The sequence below is a fragment of the Salmo salar genome, chromosome ssa15 (assembly GCF_905237065.1).
Source record: "Salmo salar chromosome ssa15, Ssal_v3.1, whole genome shotgun sequence".
Classification (NCBI taxonomy): Eukaryota; Metazoa; Chordata; class Actinopteri; order Salmoniformes; family Salmonidae; genus Salmo; species Salmo salar.
Window position 1 is genome coordinate 87,241,376 of NC_059456.1, and position 18,830 is coordinate 87,260,205.

Consider the following 18,830-nt stretch of genomic DNA (forward strand, 5'->3'; position numbering starts at 1 on the left):
AAGAATAGGTTTATAAGAATATGCACGTTACAGTTATGATTCAGTTATAATGCAACCCCAATCAGCATCAGAGGTCTGATAAATTGCTGCATGTGAAACATGGTAGAGGTAAATCCAGCCCATGCTTCTGGTACCTTCTCGCCAGGTCAAGACAGGACCAAGTTCTCCCTCCAACTAGATGCTTGGTCCATTTCCGTGCCCTGATTGTGAAATAGCTTTTGCTCTTTGATCCTAGCCATACATGTAACCGTAGGCAGCCAGAAACATGGAACCTATTCGTTCAAACCCTCTACTCAGTCGCCATTAAATGTAAATACTTCTTTAATTAGGCCATTGCTCAGGACCCCATTTGAACTGAAGAGGCCTGTGAAATGAAGTCATTTTCTAATTTAAATGAAAGATTGAAAGATTGAAAGATAAATGAAAGATTGCATTTTAGGGAAATAGTATTGACATTATTTCTTCACATGATGCCGAATACTCTCAGTTCTTTGGAATAGCTACACCTGATAATAACTTTACACACACTAACTTAGTCAATTGCAAAGAGATTGTCCACTTGGACTGAGGTAATTCACTCAAACACACAGGCTATTAGCAGATGCTGTATGTATGGGCACACTTAAAACATCTGTGAAGCTCATAAGAAATCACACAAATCTGCAGTCAGTGCTGTTACTGTCAATTGGCCATTGTTCTATGCTGCGCCCTCGTGGCTGTTATTGGTTTATTGCTGAAGTTTAAATGGACTGGACTTTCAGTCTCCCTGCTGCTGCTTTCTGTCTCGTTGCTGAACTCCTGTGGACTTAGGCTGTCACTACGGTTCTTTGCATAGTGGTACACGGTCAGAAGACCTTCCCCAAAGCAGAGAGACATTTACTCTGTTCCCTCGTTCTCAGGTGTTGTTTGATGCTTTGCATCTTAAGACCTCATCATTCTACTGGCTTCCAGAGCCGGATGGACTGGAAATGCTGCATAATTATCTCTACACGACAGATTAAGTATACACATTTTAAACATATTTGAGGCCTTGGAAGGAGACAGTGAATAATTATGTACTTCAACTCATTTAAAAAAAAAAGTGATTGGCAAGGCAAACGTAAATGTGACAGAGTATGGACAAATCTTTAGAGCTGTGTTGGAGTCAGTAGATATAGGCACATTCAGGAGGTGCAGCAGCTCAGATAGTGACATTGAAAATGATTATGTACAGCTGCATCCGTAACCTGGTCATTCTGTGGTTACTATATACAGTATCTATATAAGGAGGATGAAGGCCTCACCATGGCAACAGGGCACATCTATCCACAAGGTTACTCCATCTTTCCAACTCTATCTCTCCATAGCCGTCTCTCCATCTCTCTCAAACATTGTCTGCACTACATTCCCAATCCAATAAATTAATCAAAGTAGCCAAGTTTCGGTTTTATTCAGTTACTGACATCTCTGAAGAGAAGCTTGCAATTCTGCTGTTGGTAACCAACATTTTTTACCGTAGCGTTGACGTTACACTCAAAAAGCGCTATTTCAAAACAAGAACAAGTCCCTCATCATTAGTGATATGTAAGAGGCAGTGAATATCCCGCCTGGGCGGCTTTGCATGAAACAAACAGATGAAAATGCTTCTGCCTTTTCTTTTGTCTTTTTAGTCGCTTCACATATATTAATTAATATTTATACCTATAAACACTTTTCAAAAAAATCTAAATATTCAGTCACATGTACTGGAAAAAGCTCCACTTTTAAATCACAATGATAAATGTACAAAACAATAATAAACGTTTCATATAAATGTTATGGTAACAGGTAGAGAGACTTTACTGTCATCAGTAAATATCATAATGGAACAAAAATAAACTCAGAGATTCAGCGTTTCCTGAGGTTCTTGTGTTCCCCCTTGAGGACCAGGAGAGGGGAATGGCTTTTACATCACATCACTGAGGAGCTGTTACGAGAGGTCAAAGTGTACCTTATAACAACCAGGGAATGTGATCACAATAGAATCATCATAGAATGAGTGGCTACCATTGCGTTTTAACTACTGTAATCCTCCTACCATTATATTATGTTGCTCAGTGATTGAGTTACATGCTAATGAATCCATTTGACACCACCCGCCAGGAGCTTGTTAAAACACGGCTATTCAGAAGGGAAAAGGTGGCTGGGTTATCTGCAATCATTCAATAGGAATCTGTGTATCATTATGCTACTGATAAATCTCAGACAGAGGTAGGCTATTCATGGTGGACTTTGAACTGGCATGACGCTCACTCTCACTCCTGAATCCCTAAAGAGTCTGATGCTATCAGCCATCACCAGATACCAACCCCAACCTGGTTGTCTTAGTCTAGCCTCACTTCGACCATGTGAATGTCACCTGACCACCTTTCAAAGCAGTCACATCTGTCTGCATTTGATATAATGCACTAAAGACATGTCTGAGCAAATATAAACAGGAAGGGTAGGTGAGAAAATACCATGGACAAAAATGTAAAGTATTTGGAAAAATCTGTACATGTAAACATCACACTTTCACTGAGTCCCCAAAAAAAACAGAAAGAAAAAATACAAAGCTTCACATTGGTATACAGTACATTACAACCCCCTGCACAGAACTACAGTCTCTGGCCATTGCAGGAGAAGTAACAAATAAAATCATATCAAGAACAATAGAAGTTTTACAGAGCACCACCAACTGTTAAAACAGGCAAGGGTTGAACTTGAAACCAGAACCGTGCTGTACACCACAGAAAAATGATTTAAGTTTAAAATGTTTCTTTTACAACTTTTTGTACAGCTATACATATATCTGACCACATCAGCAATCCACAAGTTACTAGGGCTTTTACGCTACATTTTTATAAAACATCTATACATTAAATTGTCCTGCCAATGCAACGATAAATCCACTGGAATAAAATATGTCTACAGATGGTTGTGTTTCATTGGTCACAGTAACTGCAGCACACACATGAAATGTAGCTCGTAGTCTTAAGACAAATTGAGAAGAGACCCTTTTCTGGACACACAAAGAAAAGTGATGCGTTAGTCAGAAACGTGAATTTAGATCAACCCGGCATCAATAACATAATGTGTATCTGCATTGTGATATGTTGTTGTCTAACCTAGGTATCTTAAGATGAATGCACTAATTGTAAGTCGTTCTGGATAAGAGCATCTGCTAAATGACTAAAATGTCAATTTAAGTGTAGATGGCAAATTACTGATGGCTGTTGGAGCTTATGGCTGGCCAAAAGTAAAAAAGGGGCAAAGTGAAGGAGACATGGAAGACATTTGAGTGTATCGGGACAGAGCCCTACCCACTGGGCACAGATGTCAATTCGACATCTATTCCACGTTGGTTCAACATAATTTCATTGAAATGACATGGAAACAACATTGATTCAGCCAGTGTGTGCCCCAGTGGGTACACTCTTAAAAAAAAGGCTTCCAAAATGGTTCTTCGGCTGTCCCCATAGGAGAAACCTTTTTGGTTCCAGGTAGATCTTTTTGGGGTTCCATGTAGAACCCTCTGGGGAAAAGGTTCTACATAGAACCCAATAGGGTTCTACCCTGGAACCATAAATGATTCTTCAAAGGATTCTCGTACAGTATGTTCTGGATAGCTATACCTACACTCTTTGAAAAAAAGGTGCTATCAAGTTGATTAATCCAAATGAGTCTATTCAAATGAACTTTTTACCTGCATTCAAATGTGTACACACGCCTGAGCCCCCATGATTTTTCAAAATAACAGTTTCTAAAGCCTGACTAGTCTAGCTAAAATAACATTTCTGAAGTCTGATGCGTGCAAAATATAATTCTCTTTTAAAACAGCACTTTTCTTGTGTTGCTAGTAAAAATTCAGATTGAAGTTATTTAGTTAAGACTGTGAGATTGGCTGATTCTTGCATGAGCCTTGCCATGTACTTTAAAACCCAATATTGTGCATTTTAATAATGATTTCCACAATAAGTTATCCATAAGATGATCAGCTTAGTGGACAAAAATCATCTACATTTAAATCGATACAGAAATCCAAACTAAAAAGTAAAACACACACTCATATCAGCTCTCATCATTGACCACCATGATCAACCCATTGTCAGGCATGTGTATCTTAAATGTGTAAATTCATATGTGAATCAAGTATGATCGTTCTGTAACAATGTCCGGTTACAAATATATACCATGTTATTTTATCCTGAGCTGTAAAGTGCTTCCAAACTTGCAATAGATTATACATTTGAAATATAATAAAGAAGTCAAATTATGTCATGGATGGTGACCATAAATAAATTACAGATTATTTTGTGCATGTCATTTTAGACTGACCTGTTCTTGGAATGATCATCATCACAGCAATGTAGTAGATATATGTGCTGCTGACATCATTTATTATAAATTACAATTAAATGTATTCCTCTGTTATATGAATTATCTGACAAATCTACAGTACATTCGGAAAGTATTCAGACCCTTTCCCTTTTTCCACATTTCGTTACGTTACAGCCTTATTCTAAAATGGATGAAATAAAACATGTTCCTCATCAGTCTACACACAATACTAAATAATGACAAAGCGAAAACAGGTATTTTGACATTTTAGCACATTTAAAAAAACAAAACAGAAATACCTTATTTACATAAGTATTCAGACCCTTTGCTATGAGACTAGAAATTGAGCTCAGGTGCATCCTGTTTCCATTGATCATCCTTGAGAGGTTTCTACAACTTCATTGGAGTCCACCTGTGGTAAATTCAATTGATTGGACATGATTTGGAAAGGCACACACCTGTCTGTATAAGGTCCCACAGTTGACAGTGCATGTCAGAGCAAAAACAAAGCCATGAGGTCGAAGGAATTGTAAGTAGAGCTCAGAGACAGGATTGTGTCGAGGCACAGATCTGGGGAAGGGTACCAAAAATGTCTACAGGATTGAAGGTCCCTAAGAACACAGTGGCCTCCATCATTCTTAAATGGAAGAAGTTTGAAACCACCAAGACTCTTCCTAGAGCTGGCCACCCGGCCAAACTGAGCAATCGGGGGAGAAAGGCCTTGGTCAGGTAGGTGACCTAGAACTCGATGGTCACTCTGATAGAGCTCCAGAGTTCCTCTGTGGAGATGGGAGAACCTTCCAGAAGGACAGCCATCTCTGCAACACTCCACCAATCAGGCCTTTATGTTAACCACTCCTCAATAAAAGGCACATGACAGCCCACTTGGAGTTTGCCAAAAGGCACCTAAAGGACTCTGACCATTAGAAACAAGATTCTCTGGTCTGATGAAACGTAGATTGAACTCTTTGGCCTAAATTCCAAGCATCACATCTGGATGAAACCTTGCACAATCCCTCCGGTGAAGCATGGTGGTGGCAGCATCATGCTGTGGGGATGTTTTTCAGTGGCAGGAACTGGGACACTAGTCAGGATCGAAGGAAAGATAAACAGAGAAAAATACAGAGAGATCCTTGATGAAAACCTGCTCCAGAACGCTCAGGACCTCAGACTGGGGCGACGTTTTACCTTTCAACAGGACAACGACCCTAAGCACACAGCCAACACAACAAAGGAGTGGCTTCGAGACAAGTCTCTAAATGTCCTTGAGTGGTCTAGCCAGAACCCAGACTTGAACCAGATTGAACATCTCTGGAGAGACCTGAAAATAGCTGTGCAGCGATGCTCCCCATCCACCCTGACAGAGCTTGAGAGGATCTGCAGAGAAGAATGGGAGAAACTCCCCAAATACAGGTGTCACGTCCTGACCAGCAGAGGGAGCAATTGTATTCGTTTTGGTCAGGACGTGGCAGGGATTTTGTGTGTGTTAAATGTTGTGTTGGTGATTGGACTCCCAATTGAAGGCAGGTGTGTTGAGTTGCCTTTGATTGGGAGTCCTATATAGTAGTGTGTGTTTTTCTTTGGGGTTGTGGGTAGTTGTTCTTGCATTGCGTTTTGTGTGCCTGCAAGACTGTTCCTGTCGTGTGTATTGTTTTTGTCCGGTGGATGCTTTACTCTTTTTTTGAATTAAAATATGAGTATCCACATTCCCGCTGCGCCTTGGTCCATTTTTGAAGACAGCTGTTACAGAACTACCCACCACCAAAGGACCAAGCAGCGGAGGAGGAAGGAGCCACAGGAGTACAGCACAAGGGACTGGACATGGGAGGACATCCTGGACGGCAAGGGAGCCTACACTTGGGAAGAGATCCTGGCCGGAAGGGATCGCCTCCCATGGGAACAGGTGGAGGCACTCAGGAGAGTGGAGGCAGCAGGACAGAAGAACCAACGGCAGCGGTATGAGGGAACACGGCTGGGTAGGAAGCCCGAGAGGCACCCCTAAGAATTTTTTTGGGGGGGGCACACGGGTAGTTTGGCTAGGCCAAGGAAGTGCCGTAAGCCAGCTACCCGTGATCACATGGAGGAGCGTATGAGGTGGAGGACGCCATGTTTCGCTGAGGTGCGCACTATCTTGCCTATACGCACGCACAGCCCAGTCCGCCCTGTACCAGCACCCCGCATGTGCCAGGGCGAGGTGAGCATCGAGCCGGAAGGGGCGATGCCAACCCTGCGCTCAAGACCGCCAGTGCGCCTCTACGGTCCGGTGTTTCCCGCTATACGCACTAGCATGGAGGTGCGTGTCTCCAGGCTGGCACGTCCAGTACCAGCCCCACGCATCAGGCGTCTAGTGCGTCAGCCCAGCCTCGCCAGTCAGGAGTCGCCAGAGCTGCCCGCCAGTCAGGAGTCACCAGAGCTGCCCGCCAGTCAAGAGTCGCCAGAGCTGCCCGCCAGTCAAGAGTCGCCAGAGCTTCCCGCCAGTCAAGAGTCGCCAGAGCTGCCCGCCAGTCAAGAGTCGCCAGAGCTGCCCGCCAGTCAAGAGTCGCCAGAGCTGCCCGCCAGTCAAGACTCGCCAGAGCCGCCCGCTAGTCAGGAGCTGCCAGAGCCGCCCGACTGCCCGGAGCTGCCAGAGCGGCCCGACTGCCCGGAGCTGCCAGAGAGGCCCGACTGCCCGGAGCTGCCAGAGCGGCCCGACTGCCCGGAGCTGCCAGAGTGGCCCGACTGCCCGGATCAGTTAGAGTGGCCCGACTGCCCGGATCAGTTAGAGTGGCCCGCCTGCCCGGATCTGCCAGGGTGCCCCGCCTGTCCTCCGGCCCAGCCCGAGTGGCCCTCCTGTCCTCCGGGCCAGCCCGAGTGGCCCGCCTGTCCTCCGGTCCAGCCCGAGTGGCCCGCCCGTCCTCCGGCCCAGCCCGAGTGGCCCGCCTGTCCTCCGGCCCAGCCCGAGTGGCCCGCCTGTCCTCCGGTCCAGCCCGAGTGGCCCGCATGTCCTCCGGCCCAGCCAGAGTGGTCCGTCTGCCAGGGTCAGCCTGAGTGGCCCGTCTGCCCGGCGCAGCTATCGACGCCACCGAAGTGGGCGACGCCGAAGGTGGAGCGAGGTCCACGTCCTGCACCTGAGCCACCTCCAGGAAAGGTGGGTTGGGGAGGGAGGGTGTAGCACAGTGCCGTCGTTGACGGCAGCCACCCTCCCTTCCCTCCCTTATTGTTTAGGGGTTATTGTTTATGGGTTTTGTTGGGGTATTGGGGATTTTTTTGTGTTTTCTTTTTTAAGGTGCATTCCGGGGTCTGCACCTTGAGGGGGGGTACTGTCACGTCCTGACCAGCAGAGGGAGCAATTGTATTAGTTTTGGTCAGGACGTGGCAGGGTTTTTGTGTGTGTTAAGTGTTGTGTTGGTGATTGGACTCCCAATTGAAGGCAGGTGTGTTGAGTTGCCTTTGATTGGGAGTCCTATATCGTAGTGTGTGTTTTTCTTTGGGGTTGTGGGTAGTTGTTCTTGCATTGCGTTTTGTGTGCCTGCAAGACTGTTCCTGTCGTGTATTGTTTTTGTCCGGTGGATGCTTTACTCTTTTTTTGAATTAAAATATGAGTATCCACATTCCCGCTGCGCCTTGGTCCATTTTTGAAGACAGCTGTTACAACAGGTGTGCCAAGCTTGTAGCGTCATACCCAAGAAGACTTGAGGCTGTAATCGCTGCCAAAGGTGCTTCAACAAAGTACTGAGTAAAGGGTCTGAATACTTATGTAAATTTCAGTTTTTAATATGTAATAAATTAAATGTTTTTTACTTTGCCATTATGGGGTATTGAGTGTAGATTGATGAGGGAAAAAAACGATGTAATACATTTTAGAAAAAGGCTGTACCGTAACAAAATGTGGAAAAGTCAAGGGGTACGAATACTTTCTTAATGCACTGGTTGACTACTTAAATAATATTTTGTCTTTGTTTGGAATGTTTAAGTGTACAGAGCAATTTTTTTACTAAAGAGCTTTGAAAGGGCAACTCCCCTTCACTTACACAACAAACAGAAATAATTCCAACTTTTACCAACAATAAAACGACCACTTAGGACAGAGTGCTCAAATGACTGGCCTGTCAAAGTATGTTGATAGAGAGGATGTTACGGCTACAGTACTCTGTGCTGCTCTCACATACAGTACACACACCATAGCAAGGAACTTGAGTAAACTGTGATGCCATCAAACATGATCAAGATTGTCTTTTGCTTCTTTTTTAAACAGTGTATTTTATGTCATAATTTCTGCTAATGAGAAATGCAAAGACCGGTAAGAAAAAGGAGTTGAGGTGGAGAGAATATGGTGGGATTTTGAGGGAAATCTTTTTCTATAGCAGACCAACAGCCGTTACAAGGAGCACAATGCATTCACCATACATTTCCATGACACGACAATGTGACGTTCATGAGACAAAGTTTATGACACAACCATATGCTGTTCATATCTGACTGACTTAAACCAACACAAACTGTTAGTCTCTGAAATAATCTCAAATTACTTAACAAAGGTTCATTGACCTCAAGTCTACTATCATTGTATATCAGGTCCTCTGTCCTATTCACACCTGTCTGATTGGTGCCAGTCAATGAAAGGCCTCTATGAGGTTCCAGATAAAGAAGAGCATCGTTCAGAACAGACAACAATGACGCTACAGTGCTGCCATGAGACATACTTTCTTTTTACACAGCATTCCTGATTGACAAATTACGTTACTGCTCCCAGCGGAGCCTGACAAAATATTATGGGATGTTTGTGGTAAATCTGCTATCTCTGGGGAATGTTTTACAGGTTAGCTCATCATGCGGAGACTAAAAGCATGAGGAGGTAGAGGTACGCTAAGAAGACCTCCCTTTGCACAAAGTCCCACAAAAAGACTGAGTATGTGGAAATTGGATTGCATTTACTGAGTATTTTCCATATTGCACCCTGTTACACACTTTTCCCAGAAGCATTAACCTTTTGCCTACGATCCAAAGCCGGTAGGTTTGGACACATTACAGTACTTTACCCTACAGGTTTAACATCCCCCTTTTCTATGATCACACTTTGCATACCTAAACCTTCAAACTTCAAAAACTACTGTTGAGGTTAACAGAGCAGTGGCATAATGCCAAATCTGAAGCAGCAATTCATGTTTGACAAATACCTCCTCAGTTTAGAAAGAAAATCCATGGAAGGAGGTGACTTTGCGGTGTTTCTGGGGGTATGAATGAAGTGGGTGAGGAGTAGGTTTGTTATGGGAATGTAAAAAGCTAACTGGACGCTAAGATTAGTGTGAATGTATGGATTGTATATTTCTGTAAATTGTCTGTGTTCCTGTGACCATATATCTATTATCTACTATCTGTATGGCCCAATTGTGCGATGCAGTTTTACTCCTAGTCTTTACTTTGACACTTTACTCAGTTAAACTCTTAATTAAGTGTCTGTCTGTCTGAATGTGTGTGACTGAGGGTGATAGTACAGACAGACAGCCTGGGGAGACGGGTCTTGGCACGGCATAGTTCGTCCGGTCTGGCCTGGTTATGGTTCAGTTCTGCTGCAGGATCAGGTTCTCCAGCTCGTCTGCAGAACGGAGCAGGAAGGCGGCAGACTCTCGGTACCCGGCGATGAGCTGCCTCACCGCTGTGACCTCAGGGGGGCTGAGCTGAGCCGAGGCACCTCCCCCACCTCCACCGTGACCACTGTGACTGTTAGAACTGGAGGAAGAGGATGTGGGAGCCACAGACTTCATACTGAGATCAGTGGGACCTGGAGAGAGAAATGATAGTGTACTTTAAGTGTGATAACCCCATACAGTAAAGAAAGCACAAGATTACTGGGTCATAATTTATTAGATTAGTCCATCTGTAGATGCTCTACAGATGGTCATACTGTCAACAAACTAGCTGTTGCTAAGCAACTGCTTCCTAAGGTTAGGGTAAGGTTTAGAAAAACATTAGGGTGAGGGTTAAGGTTAGAGTTAGGGCAGGGTTAGGGTAAGGGTTAAATTTAGGGTTAGCATAAGGGTTAAGGTTAGGGCTAGGGTTAGTAGATAGTTCGTTAAAAAATGACTGATAGTCTGTAGATACCCTGTTGAGCATCTACAGATGGACTATCCAAATAAAGTGTTACCGATTATGTATATATAGAAGGCCTATATAAAATGTTACATTCTTGATATACAATATAGGAAATCAATAATCACACTAATATAGATACAGGTGCATACAGTACAAAAACACATTCTAATGGAATCTCAGTCTAGGACTTGGGTAGAAGCTAATTACCATTGGTCTGTGTGGTGGTGGCACCAGTGGTTGGCAGGTTGTTACTCATTGCTCCGTAACTGCGGAAGCTGTAGTTGAGGCCCCTGTTGGTGCCGTTGGTGTATACTGGGTCCTGGGACTGGGAGTAGGCTGAGGCGGCCAGGGAGAAGCCTGAGGGGGCAACTGAGGCCGGGTCCCTGGAACCATTCTTATCAGCAGTAGCAGGTTCCTCCTACAGGAGTAGCTACAATAGTTATTACACTGTACTTACAGGAAAAATAACATAGTAATAAGAACATGTAAATTGTTAGCAAGGTATATAGTATTTGAATCTACTGTAGCTACATACTGTATGTGCATACTGGTAATGATGTTACCGACAGAAAAACATGGACTTTATTTACTGTCATGGATAAACAAACACACGAATGAACACACTCCAAAATAACATTAATTAACAAATACACACATGCTGTGAACACACAAATACATGTACACTCACAGGGCCTTGATAGACATCTAGTCGCATTCTCTTGGCAGCGTTGCGTGTCTCACTTTCACAAGCAGCAGCGAGAATGTTCTCAGCCATGGCAGAGGTGAGGTGTGGGGGCGTGGGCCGTGTCTGACAGCACAGACAATAGTGTTAAGGGTGTGCAGTATAATATTCATGTGTGAGTGAATTTAGTGAATATTTATGCATGTTCATGAAACTTGATTCTGAAATTGTACATTGGCAGATACAAAATGATAGCTTTCTACAAATCCTGGCCATCCCTGTCTCTACAAACAATCAACCCCCTTCAAATGAAATTCCAAGTTCAAGAACACTGGGAAACGGCGGCACTCCAAAATGTTTCTAAATCAGAGAATCAAGAGCATCTTAGAGTTACAGTTGATGCACTGTCTCTGGTAGAACTTTCGGCCAGTGAGAGGGTGTAGGAAGTATTTACAGGTTGCAGTGTTGTTACATTGAGCCAGTGGCGACACGTCATTCTGTTTTGAGCACCACATTTTTAGCTACAAAAAAACTAAAACAAACTGAAAATATATACGCACGTATTAATGCCAAAATATATATACACGTATTAATGCCAAAATAACATGCAAAACAGGCAAACCCACCCCTCAAAAAAACAATAATATACTGCTCAAAAAAATAAAGGGAACACTTAAATAACACATCCTAGATCTGAATGAATGAAATAATCGTATTTAATACTTTTTTCTTTACATAGTTGAATGTGCTGACAACAAAATCACACAAAAATAATCAATGGAAATCCAATTTATCAACCCATGGAGGTCTGGATTTGGAGTCACACTCAAAATTAAAGTGGAAAACCACACTACAGGCTGATCCAACTTTGATGTAATGTCCTTAAAACAAGTCAAAATGAGGCTCAGTAGTATGTGTTCTCCACGTGCCTGTATGACCTCCCTACAATGCCTGGGCATGCTCCTGATGAGGTGGCGGATGTTCTCCTGAGGGATCTCCTCCCAGACCTGGACTAAAGCATCCGCCAACTCCTGGACAGTCTGTGGTGCAACGTGGCGTTGGTGAATGGAGCGAGACATGATGTCCCAGATGTGCTCAATTGGATTCAGGTCTGGGGAACGGGCGGGCCATTCCATAGCATCAATGCCTTCCTCTTGCAGGAACTGCTGACATACTCCAGCCACATGAGGTCTAGCTTTGTCTTGCATTAGGAGGAACCCAGGGCCAACCGCACCAGCATATGGTCTCACAAGGGGTCTGAGGATCTCATCTCGGTACCTAATGGCAGTCAGGCAACCTCTGGCGAGCACATGGAGGGCTATGCGGCCCCCCAAAGAAATGCCACCCCACACCATGACTGACCCACCGCCAAACCGGTCATGCTGGAGGATGTTGCAGGCAGCAGAACGTTCTCCACGGCGTCTCCAGACTCTGTCACGTCTGTCACATGTGCTCAGTGTGAACCTGCTTTCATCTGTGAAGAGCACAGGGCGCCAGTGGCGAATTTGCCAATCTTGGTGTTCTCTGGCAAATGCCAAACGTCCTGCACTGTGTTGGGCTGTAAGCACAACCCCCACCTGTGGACGTCGGCCCTCATACCACCCTCATGGAGTCTGTTTCTGACCGTTTGAGCAGACAAATGCACATTTGTGGCCTGCTGTAGGTCATTTCGCAGGGCTCTGGCAGTGCTCCTCCTGCTCCTCCTTGCACAAAGGCGGAGGTAGCGGTCCTGCTGCTGGGTTGTTGCCCTCCTACGGCCTCCTCCACGTCTCCTGATGTACTGGCCTGTCTCCTGGTAGCGCCTCCATGCTCTGGACACTACGCTGACAGACACAGCAAACCTTCTTGCCACGGCTTGCATTGATGTGCCATCCTGGATGAGCTGCACTACCTGAGCCACTTGTGTGGGTTGTAGAATCCGTCTCATGCTACCACTAGAGTGAAAGCACCGCCAGCATTCAAAAGTGACCAAAACATCAGCCAGGAAGCATAAGAACTGAGAAGTGGTCTGTGGTCCCCACCTGCCGAACCACTCCTTTATTGGGGGTGTCTTGCAAATTGCCTATAATTTCCACCTGTTGTCTATTCCATTTGCACAACAGCATGTGAAATGTATTGTCAATCAGTGTTGCTTCCTAAGTGGACAGTTTGATTTCACAAAAGTGTGATTGACTTGGAGTTACATTGTGTTGTTTAAGTGTTCCCTTTATTTTTTAGAGCAGTGTATATATATTTTGGAGGTTGGGTTTGCCTGTTTTGCATGTTACTTTGCCATTAATACGTGTCACATATCCCTTTGAAAACAATGTAAAAAATAAAATCAAAATCATTAAGTTAATAAAGCTGCATACAAACATGGTCTCTTTTTTGCTTTCTTGAGTAAGGCAGCTCCAAAATGCAGGTGTTTCAGCCTAGCTCAATGCTTTCTGTGGTGGGACAGACGGGAAAATACGGAGCGTAGGGGTTGGTAATGTTCTCTAGTTGCGCCGTGATTGGCTCAGTGTTCTGTCACTCTTTGGGACTCTACGTCACAGCGAAATCTTAGGGTGGAGCTCGAAAATTCAAGCCCATTGGGTGCTGCCATATAGTTACATTAGAAGTGCCCATCTAAGAAGTCTCAAGGTCATTAGCCACAGATAAAATTACTTCAAATCACATTATATCTACAGTAGCTTTGATTGGACATACTTTCTAAATGATCTTACAATCAACATCATACTTTCTAAATCTTAGCTAGCAATCATCATCATGAATGAAGTCAACAATCTACTAGCAAATCCTTTTAATCCTTGTCATATGAAGAGAAATAATTAAAATAAATTATAGATAAAACGTATTGTGCTGGACATAAACATTACACAACAAGTTGGAAATCGCAAATTCAATAATGAGTGGTTTGGAAGTAATCAGTGGCTAACTGCAAGCATTGCAAAGCAATCACTAGCCTGCTATTCAGTGGAGTGGGTGTGTGGTCATAATTCTGGGTTTAAGGGTCTCTTTTCCAAGCTTAAAATGATAAACATTCAACATTGGCCATGCTGTCAATCCAGCATGATTTCTGCCACGCTCAAAACAACTGTTAACTCGGAACTGGGAAAGTTGACTTCAGTGAGTTCAAGACAACTGGGAACATGGGAAAAAACGAGCTAACCTATAACCTGTTTTAGAGAAATGTAATCATTGAATATTGTAAGAGCTTTCATTGTCTGCTTATATGCCCCCTTTTATTTATCCTACGGTTCTGACTTGGTGTACAGGGAGAACACTGTAAGAACGGCCATGTTCTGAATTCTGTAGCTGTACATTTCTAAAGTGTTGAACAAATAGTTTTATTGTCTACGCCGTCCTAGCTCGCTCATTAATGTCTTAATCGAAATTACGGATTGCCTCTTATACGCTTGTCGTTCCCTTATGCCATAGTTTGTACATCTCAATTGTCAGTAGGAACCACATTTGTTTAAGCAAGTCAGCCATATCAGCTATGGTTTTTTAAAAGGCAGTAAATGAGGCTGAATGAACTGTTTCGCTGCCAGACAAGGCTCTGCTGATAGCCAGGTGTAGCAGTGGTAAGGTGTTGGGACTGCTGTTGGGACTCTGCTGTTAGGACAGCTTTATGTAGGCCCTAACAGTTTGTGGGCAGAGTTTGTCACCGTTATAGTGCAATGAATGTATTATTTCAGTGTTGTGTAGTGGCTTTGGAGGTATGCATCCCCAATTTTTTTATTTTGTTTGCCCCACCAAGATTTACATGCTAAAATCGGCACTGCATTGAGCACATCTTCCACACTTATAGTTCCCAGTTTGAACAGTAAGGCTTTTGGAAAGAATGGACCAGCGTATCTCTGATCGTCTGTATGAGAACACACCAGGCTGGAGCATCAGCTCTGTTTGTAGAATAGGCCAATGTTTCAGGATTTTTTTTTTTTAACAATGATTGAAGTCTGTTACAAAGCACAGCCATGACGTGCTGTCCTTTTGGGGCTTCTGAGCTAGAAGTGATGGTCTGGGCATGTTCGTGTGCTGCTGTTTTCCAATGGTCTTGAACTTGGGATTTCACTTGAAGTCATTGTCATATATGGCAACTAATAAAGTCCACTCTACAATCAACCCCCCTTCGTAAGATCATAAGACTACCATCTACTAAATAGGGGGAGGGGGGCTAGGGACTATGGGGAGGATACTGAGGGGAACAGTGCCTACCTCAAAACCAACCTTCTTCATACGGCGGCAGGACTTGAGGTAGGTGCGGATGCGCTTGCGGGAGCGCTCCTGGAACTCAGGGAACTGTCGGCTGCATGACTCAATGATGGCCTGGATCTTCTCCTTGGGCTGCTTGGAGATGGGCACCATGCGGTCCAGGTTCTCATCCACAAACAGACGAACAAACATCTGAGAGGGTAGAGATAGAGGGGGGAAGGGAGGAGAGAGAGGAGGATGGGGTGTATAAGGGAGGAGAGGGGGAAGATAGGTTTAGAAGGGAGACGAGATGATGGGAGGTGTAGAGGGGAGAGAGGAGAGAGGAGGAGGGGGTGTAGAGTAGGGGGAAGCAGGAGGGGTATGTGTAAACAGACAAAAAGAGCAACAGCAGAAGTGGGGGAGTAAACATGGAGGTAGAGCATGAAAGAGGGTGCAAAGAAAAGGAGAGGGATTAAATAAAGAGGGGGGAGAGATGAGAGGAGAGAAGATATAGTGAATGCAAAAAAACATTCAAAATGCACAATAACATGACAATGGTCTTAAGGTTGAGGAGTGCCATTTTACATTTTCCCTCTGCAATTTATATTATTTTGAAAAAGTGCTAACTTAACTTCTATGTAGATATTTGGGTTGCATGAAGACAAATTGTGTAGCATAAAGGCCAATTTCTTCTATTTCTTGAAGTATATATTTAGTTGTGACAGCTGCGATGATACTCTTACATTAAATGCTTTCAGCCTCTCTGGGTCCATTCCCTCAGCGTCAGTGATCTTGTCACTGTCATCGTGGTCGTCATGATCGTCATCATCATCATCGATGATCTGAGCACGCCCAGAGGTCAGGTCCTCAGCACTCATGCTCAGTTCTGTCTTCAACGAGTCATAGCTTCCGGAGCTGTGCTGAGGAGACTGTAAACACCCACAAAGAAACAAACACTGTTACTATTACCACGGATAAGGACACAAAACAGCATTCAAGTTGTAATAAAACATCTGGTGTGCTATCACCACAACGCCATATTCAAATGTATTTTCTGTCCTTACCTTGTTGCCATAGTCTGGTTTCCCAGGGGACTTCCTCGTAGGGTCAGCTGAGTAGGGCGTCCCAACAGGGCTCCCCACAGGCAGCAGTCTGTCAGTCAGATTGACTGGTTGCTGGTCCTCTGAGGAGGAAGAGGAGGAGGTGGTGGTGCTGAAGTCCAGGGGAGCACTCACCCCGTTCTCAGTCACCTCCCTGTATGGAGCCACACCATCTGAAGGGACACTGCCCACAACCATTGCCTCCGGGGGGGTCAGGGATGGCAGTCCGTTGGCAATCTCAGAGTCGTCATCTGAAAGAGAAAGAGGGAGAGAGAGAGAGAGAGAGCGAGAGAGGGAGCGAGAGGGGGGAGAGAGAGAGAGAGAGAGAGAGAGAGAGAGAGAGAGAGAGAGAGAGAGAAATTGAGGCATGATATAATACATGAATTAGTCTCAATAAATCCAGATATTATCATTCATAAAATGTTGCTTTTCCTGGCCCCCATTTGAAAATGTGAATTGCCAAATCCCAAAAAGTTAGGTTTTTGCTAACTGTCATATAAGTAAGATGACTTGGTGTGTTGTGAGGATGTGCAATGTAGTTGTTTTTGATAGGATTTCTATCCTTAGCAATCACTCTATTTGAGTGTGTGTGTTGAGGGGTGGGGTGGATTTACATGCTATATGTTGTGCTCTCAGTGTTTGTATAGGAAGAGGAGGGTATTGGGGTCAACTGTCAAACTAAATAGGGGGTGCTGCCACAGTTTTGGGCTGTGTTTCTAATGGGGGAGGGAGGGATGGAGATGAGGAGAGAGGAAGGGAGGAGGAGGACATGATGGGATGGTAGGGGAGGATGTGATGGGATGGTAGGGGAGGATGTAATGAGGGAGAAGCTAAGGGGGAAACAGACCCTCACAGAGTGGCATGCAAAGTACAAGTGAACAGTAATAATCTGTCAAAATAACACTAATGTGGGGTTATGCTGTTAAACCACAAAGACGACTCATTTCTACCATCAGCTTTTCCTTGAGGCAGGGGAGCAATCAAAGTCTCCCTTTCCCCCATCCAAATCTAAAAGGCCCCTCTCACAGGCATTTCCATTGTTGTGCTGAGCCTGTGAGGGCTGATATGGCTTTTTTCTATTGTGTTGACTACCTAGAATCCAGCCAGTGCAAAATCTGTGACTTTTTCTTTGAATACACTATTCAATACAAACTGGTAACCAGAGTGTCTGGTTGTCTAGAGTTTTTAATATCTGTAGTTTCTTAGTGGATGTCCACTTTCCCATCATGAGTTAGTCATGGATGGAGGTGGGGGTGGCTGGAGGCCCCTCAGACATTAGGGATGCTTGAGGTTGGGGTGGGGTAGTGAAACACTACACATAATGAGGGATTTGGTTGGATTAGTACATTAATAGAAGCACAAAGTGCTCCCTATCCTATACTACTAGTACATGGTTCTCCCACACCTGCTTAAGGTACAGCCATGGCCAAAAGTTTTGAGAATGACCCAAAAATTAATTTTCACAAAGTTTGCTGCTTAATAAGTGTCTTTAGATATTTTTGTCAGATGTTACTATGGAATACTGAAGTATAATTACAAGCATTTCATAAGTGTCAAAGGCTTTTATTGACAATTACATGAAGTTGATGCAAAGAGTCAATATTTGCAGTGTTGACCCTTCTTTTTCAAGACCTCTGCAATCCGCCCTGGCATGCTGTCAATTAACTTCTGAGCCACATCCTGACTGATGGCAGCCCATTCTTGCATAATCAATGCTTGGAGTTTGTCATAATTTGTGGGGTTTTGTTTTGTCCACCCGCCTCTTGAGGATTGACCACAAGTTCTCAAAGGGATTAAGGTCTGGGGAGTTTCCTGGCCATGGACCCAAAATATAGATGCTTTGTTCCCCGAGCCACTTAGTTTTCACTTTTGCTTATGGCAAGGTGCTCCATCATGCAGGAAAAGGCATTGTTCGTCACCAAACTGGAGGATGTGTTGGTACCATTCTTTATTCATGGCTGTGTTCTTTGGCAAAATTGTGAGTGAGCCCACTCCCTTGGATAAGAAGCAACCCCACACATGAATGGTCTCAGGATGCTTTACTGTTGGCATGACACAGGACTGATGGTAGCGCTCACCTTGTCTTCTCCGCACAAGCTTTTTTCCGGATGCCCCAAACAATCGGAAAGGGGATTCATCAGAGAAAATGACTTTACCCCAGTCCTCAGCAGTCCAATCCCTGTACCTTTTGCAGAATATCAGTCTGTCCCTGATGTTTTTCCTAGAGAGAAGTGGCTTCTTTGCTGCCCTTCTTGACACCAGGTCATCCTCCAAAGGTCTTCGCCTCACTGTGCGTGCAGATGCACTCACACCTGCCTGCTGCCATTCCTGAGCAAGCTCTGTACTGGTGGTGCCCCGATCCCGCAGCTGAATCAACTTTAGGAGACGGTCCTGGCGCTTGCTGGACTTTCTTGGGCGCACTGAAGCCTTCTTCACAACAATTGAACCGCTCTCCTTGAAGT

The 18,830-nt window shown here is 44.4% G+C and overlaps 1 protein-coding gene across 1 annotated transcript in view; it reads right to left on the reverse strand.

Annotated features, from left to right (window-relative positions):
• Positions 1-8,128: 8,128 nt before the first annotated feature.
• The window catches only part of LOC106572463 (nucleolar protein 4-like), a 53,719-nt gene continuing 43,017 nt past the window's right edge, over positions 8,129-18,830 (reverse strand). Inside the window, exons 6-11 of the mRNA XM_014146673.2 lie at positions 16,333-16,619; positions 16,012-16,197; positions 15,293-15,481; positions 11,099-11,218; positions 10,618-10,828; positions 8,129-10,099 (exon numbers count right to left, since the gene is read on the reverse strand). Coding sequence (XP_014002148.2) covers positions 9,879-10,099; positions 10,618-10,828; positions 11,099-11,218; positions 15,293-15,481; positions 16,012-16,197; positions 16,333-16,619 — 1,214 coding nt within the window. The 3' untranslated portion in view covers positions 8,129-9,878. The remainder of the gene's footprint in view (positions 10,100-10,617; positions 10,829-11,098; positions 11,219-15,292; positions 15,482-16,011; positions 16,198-16,332; positions 16,620-18,830) is intronic.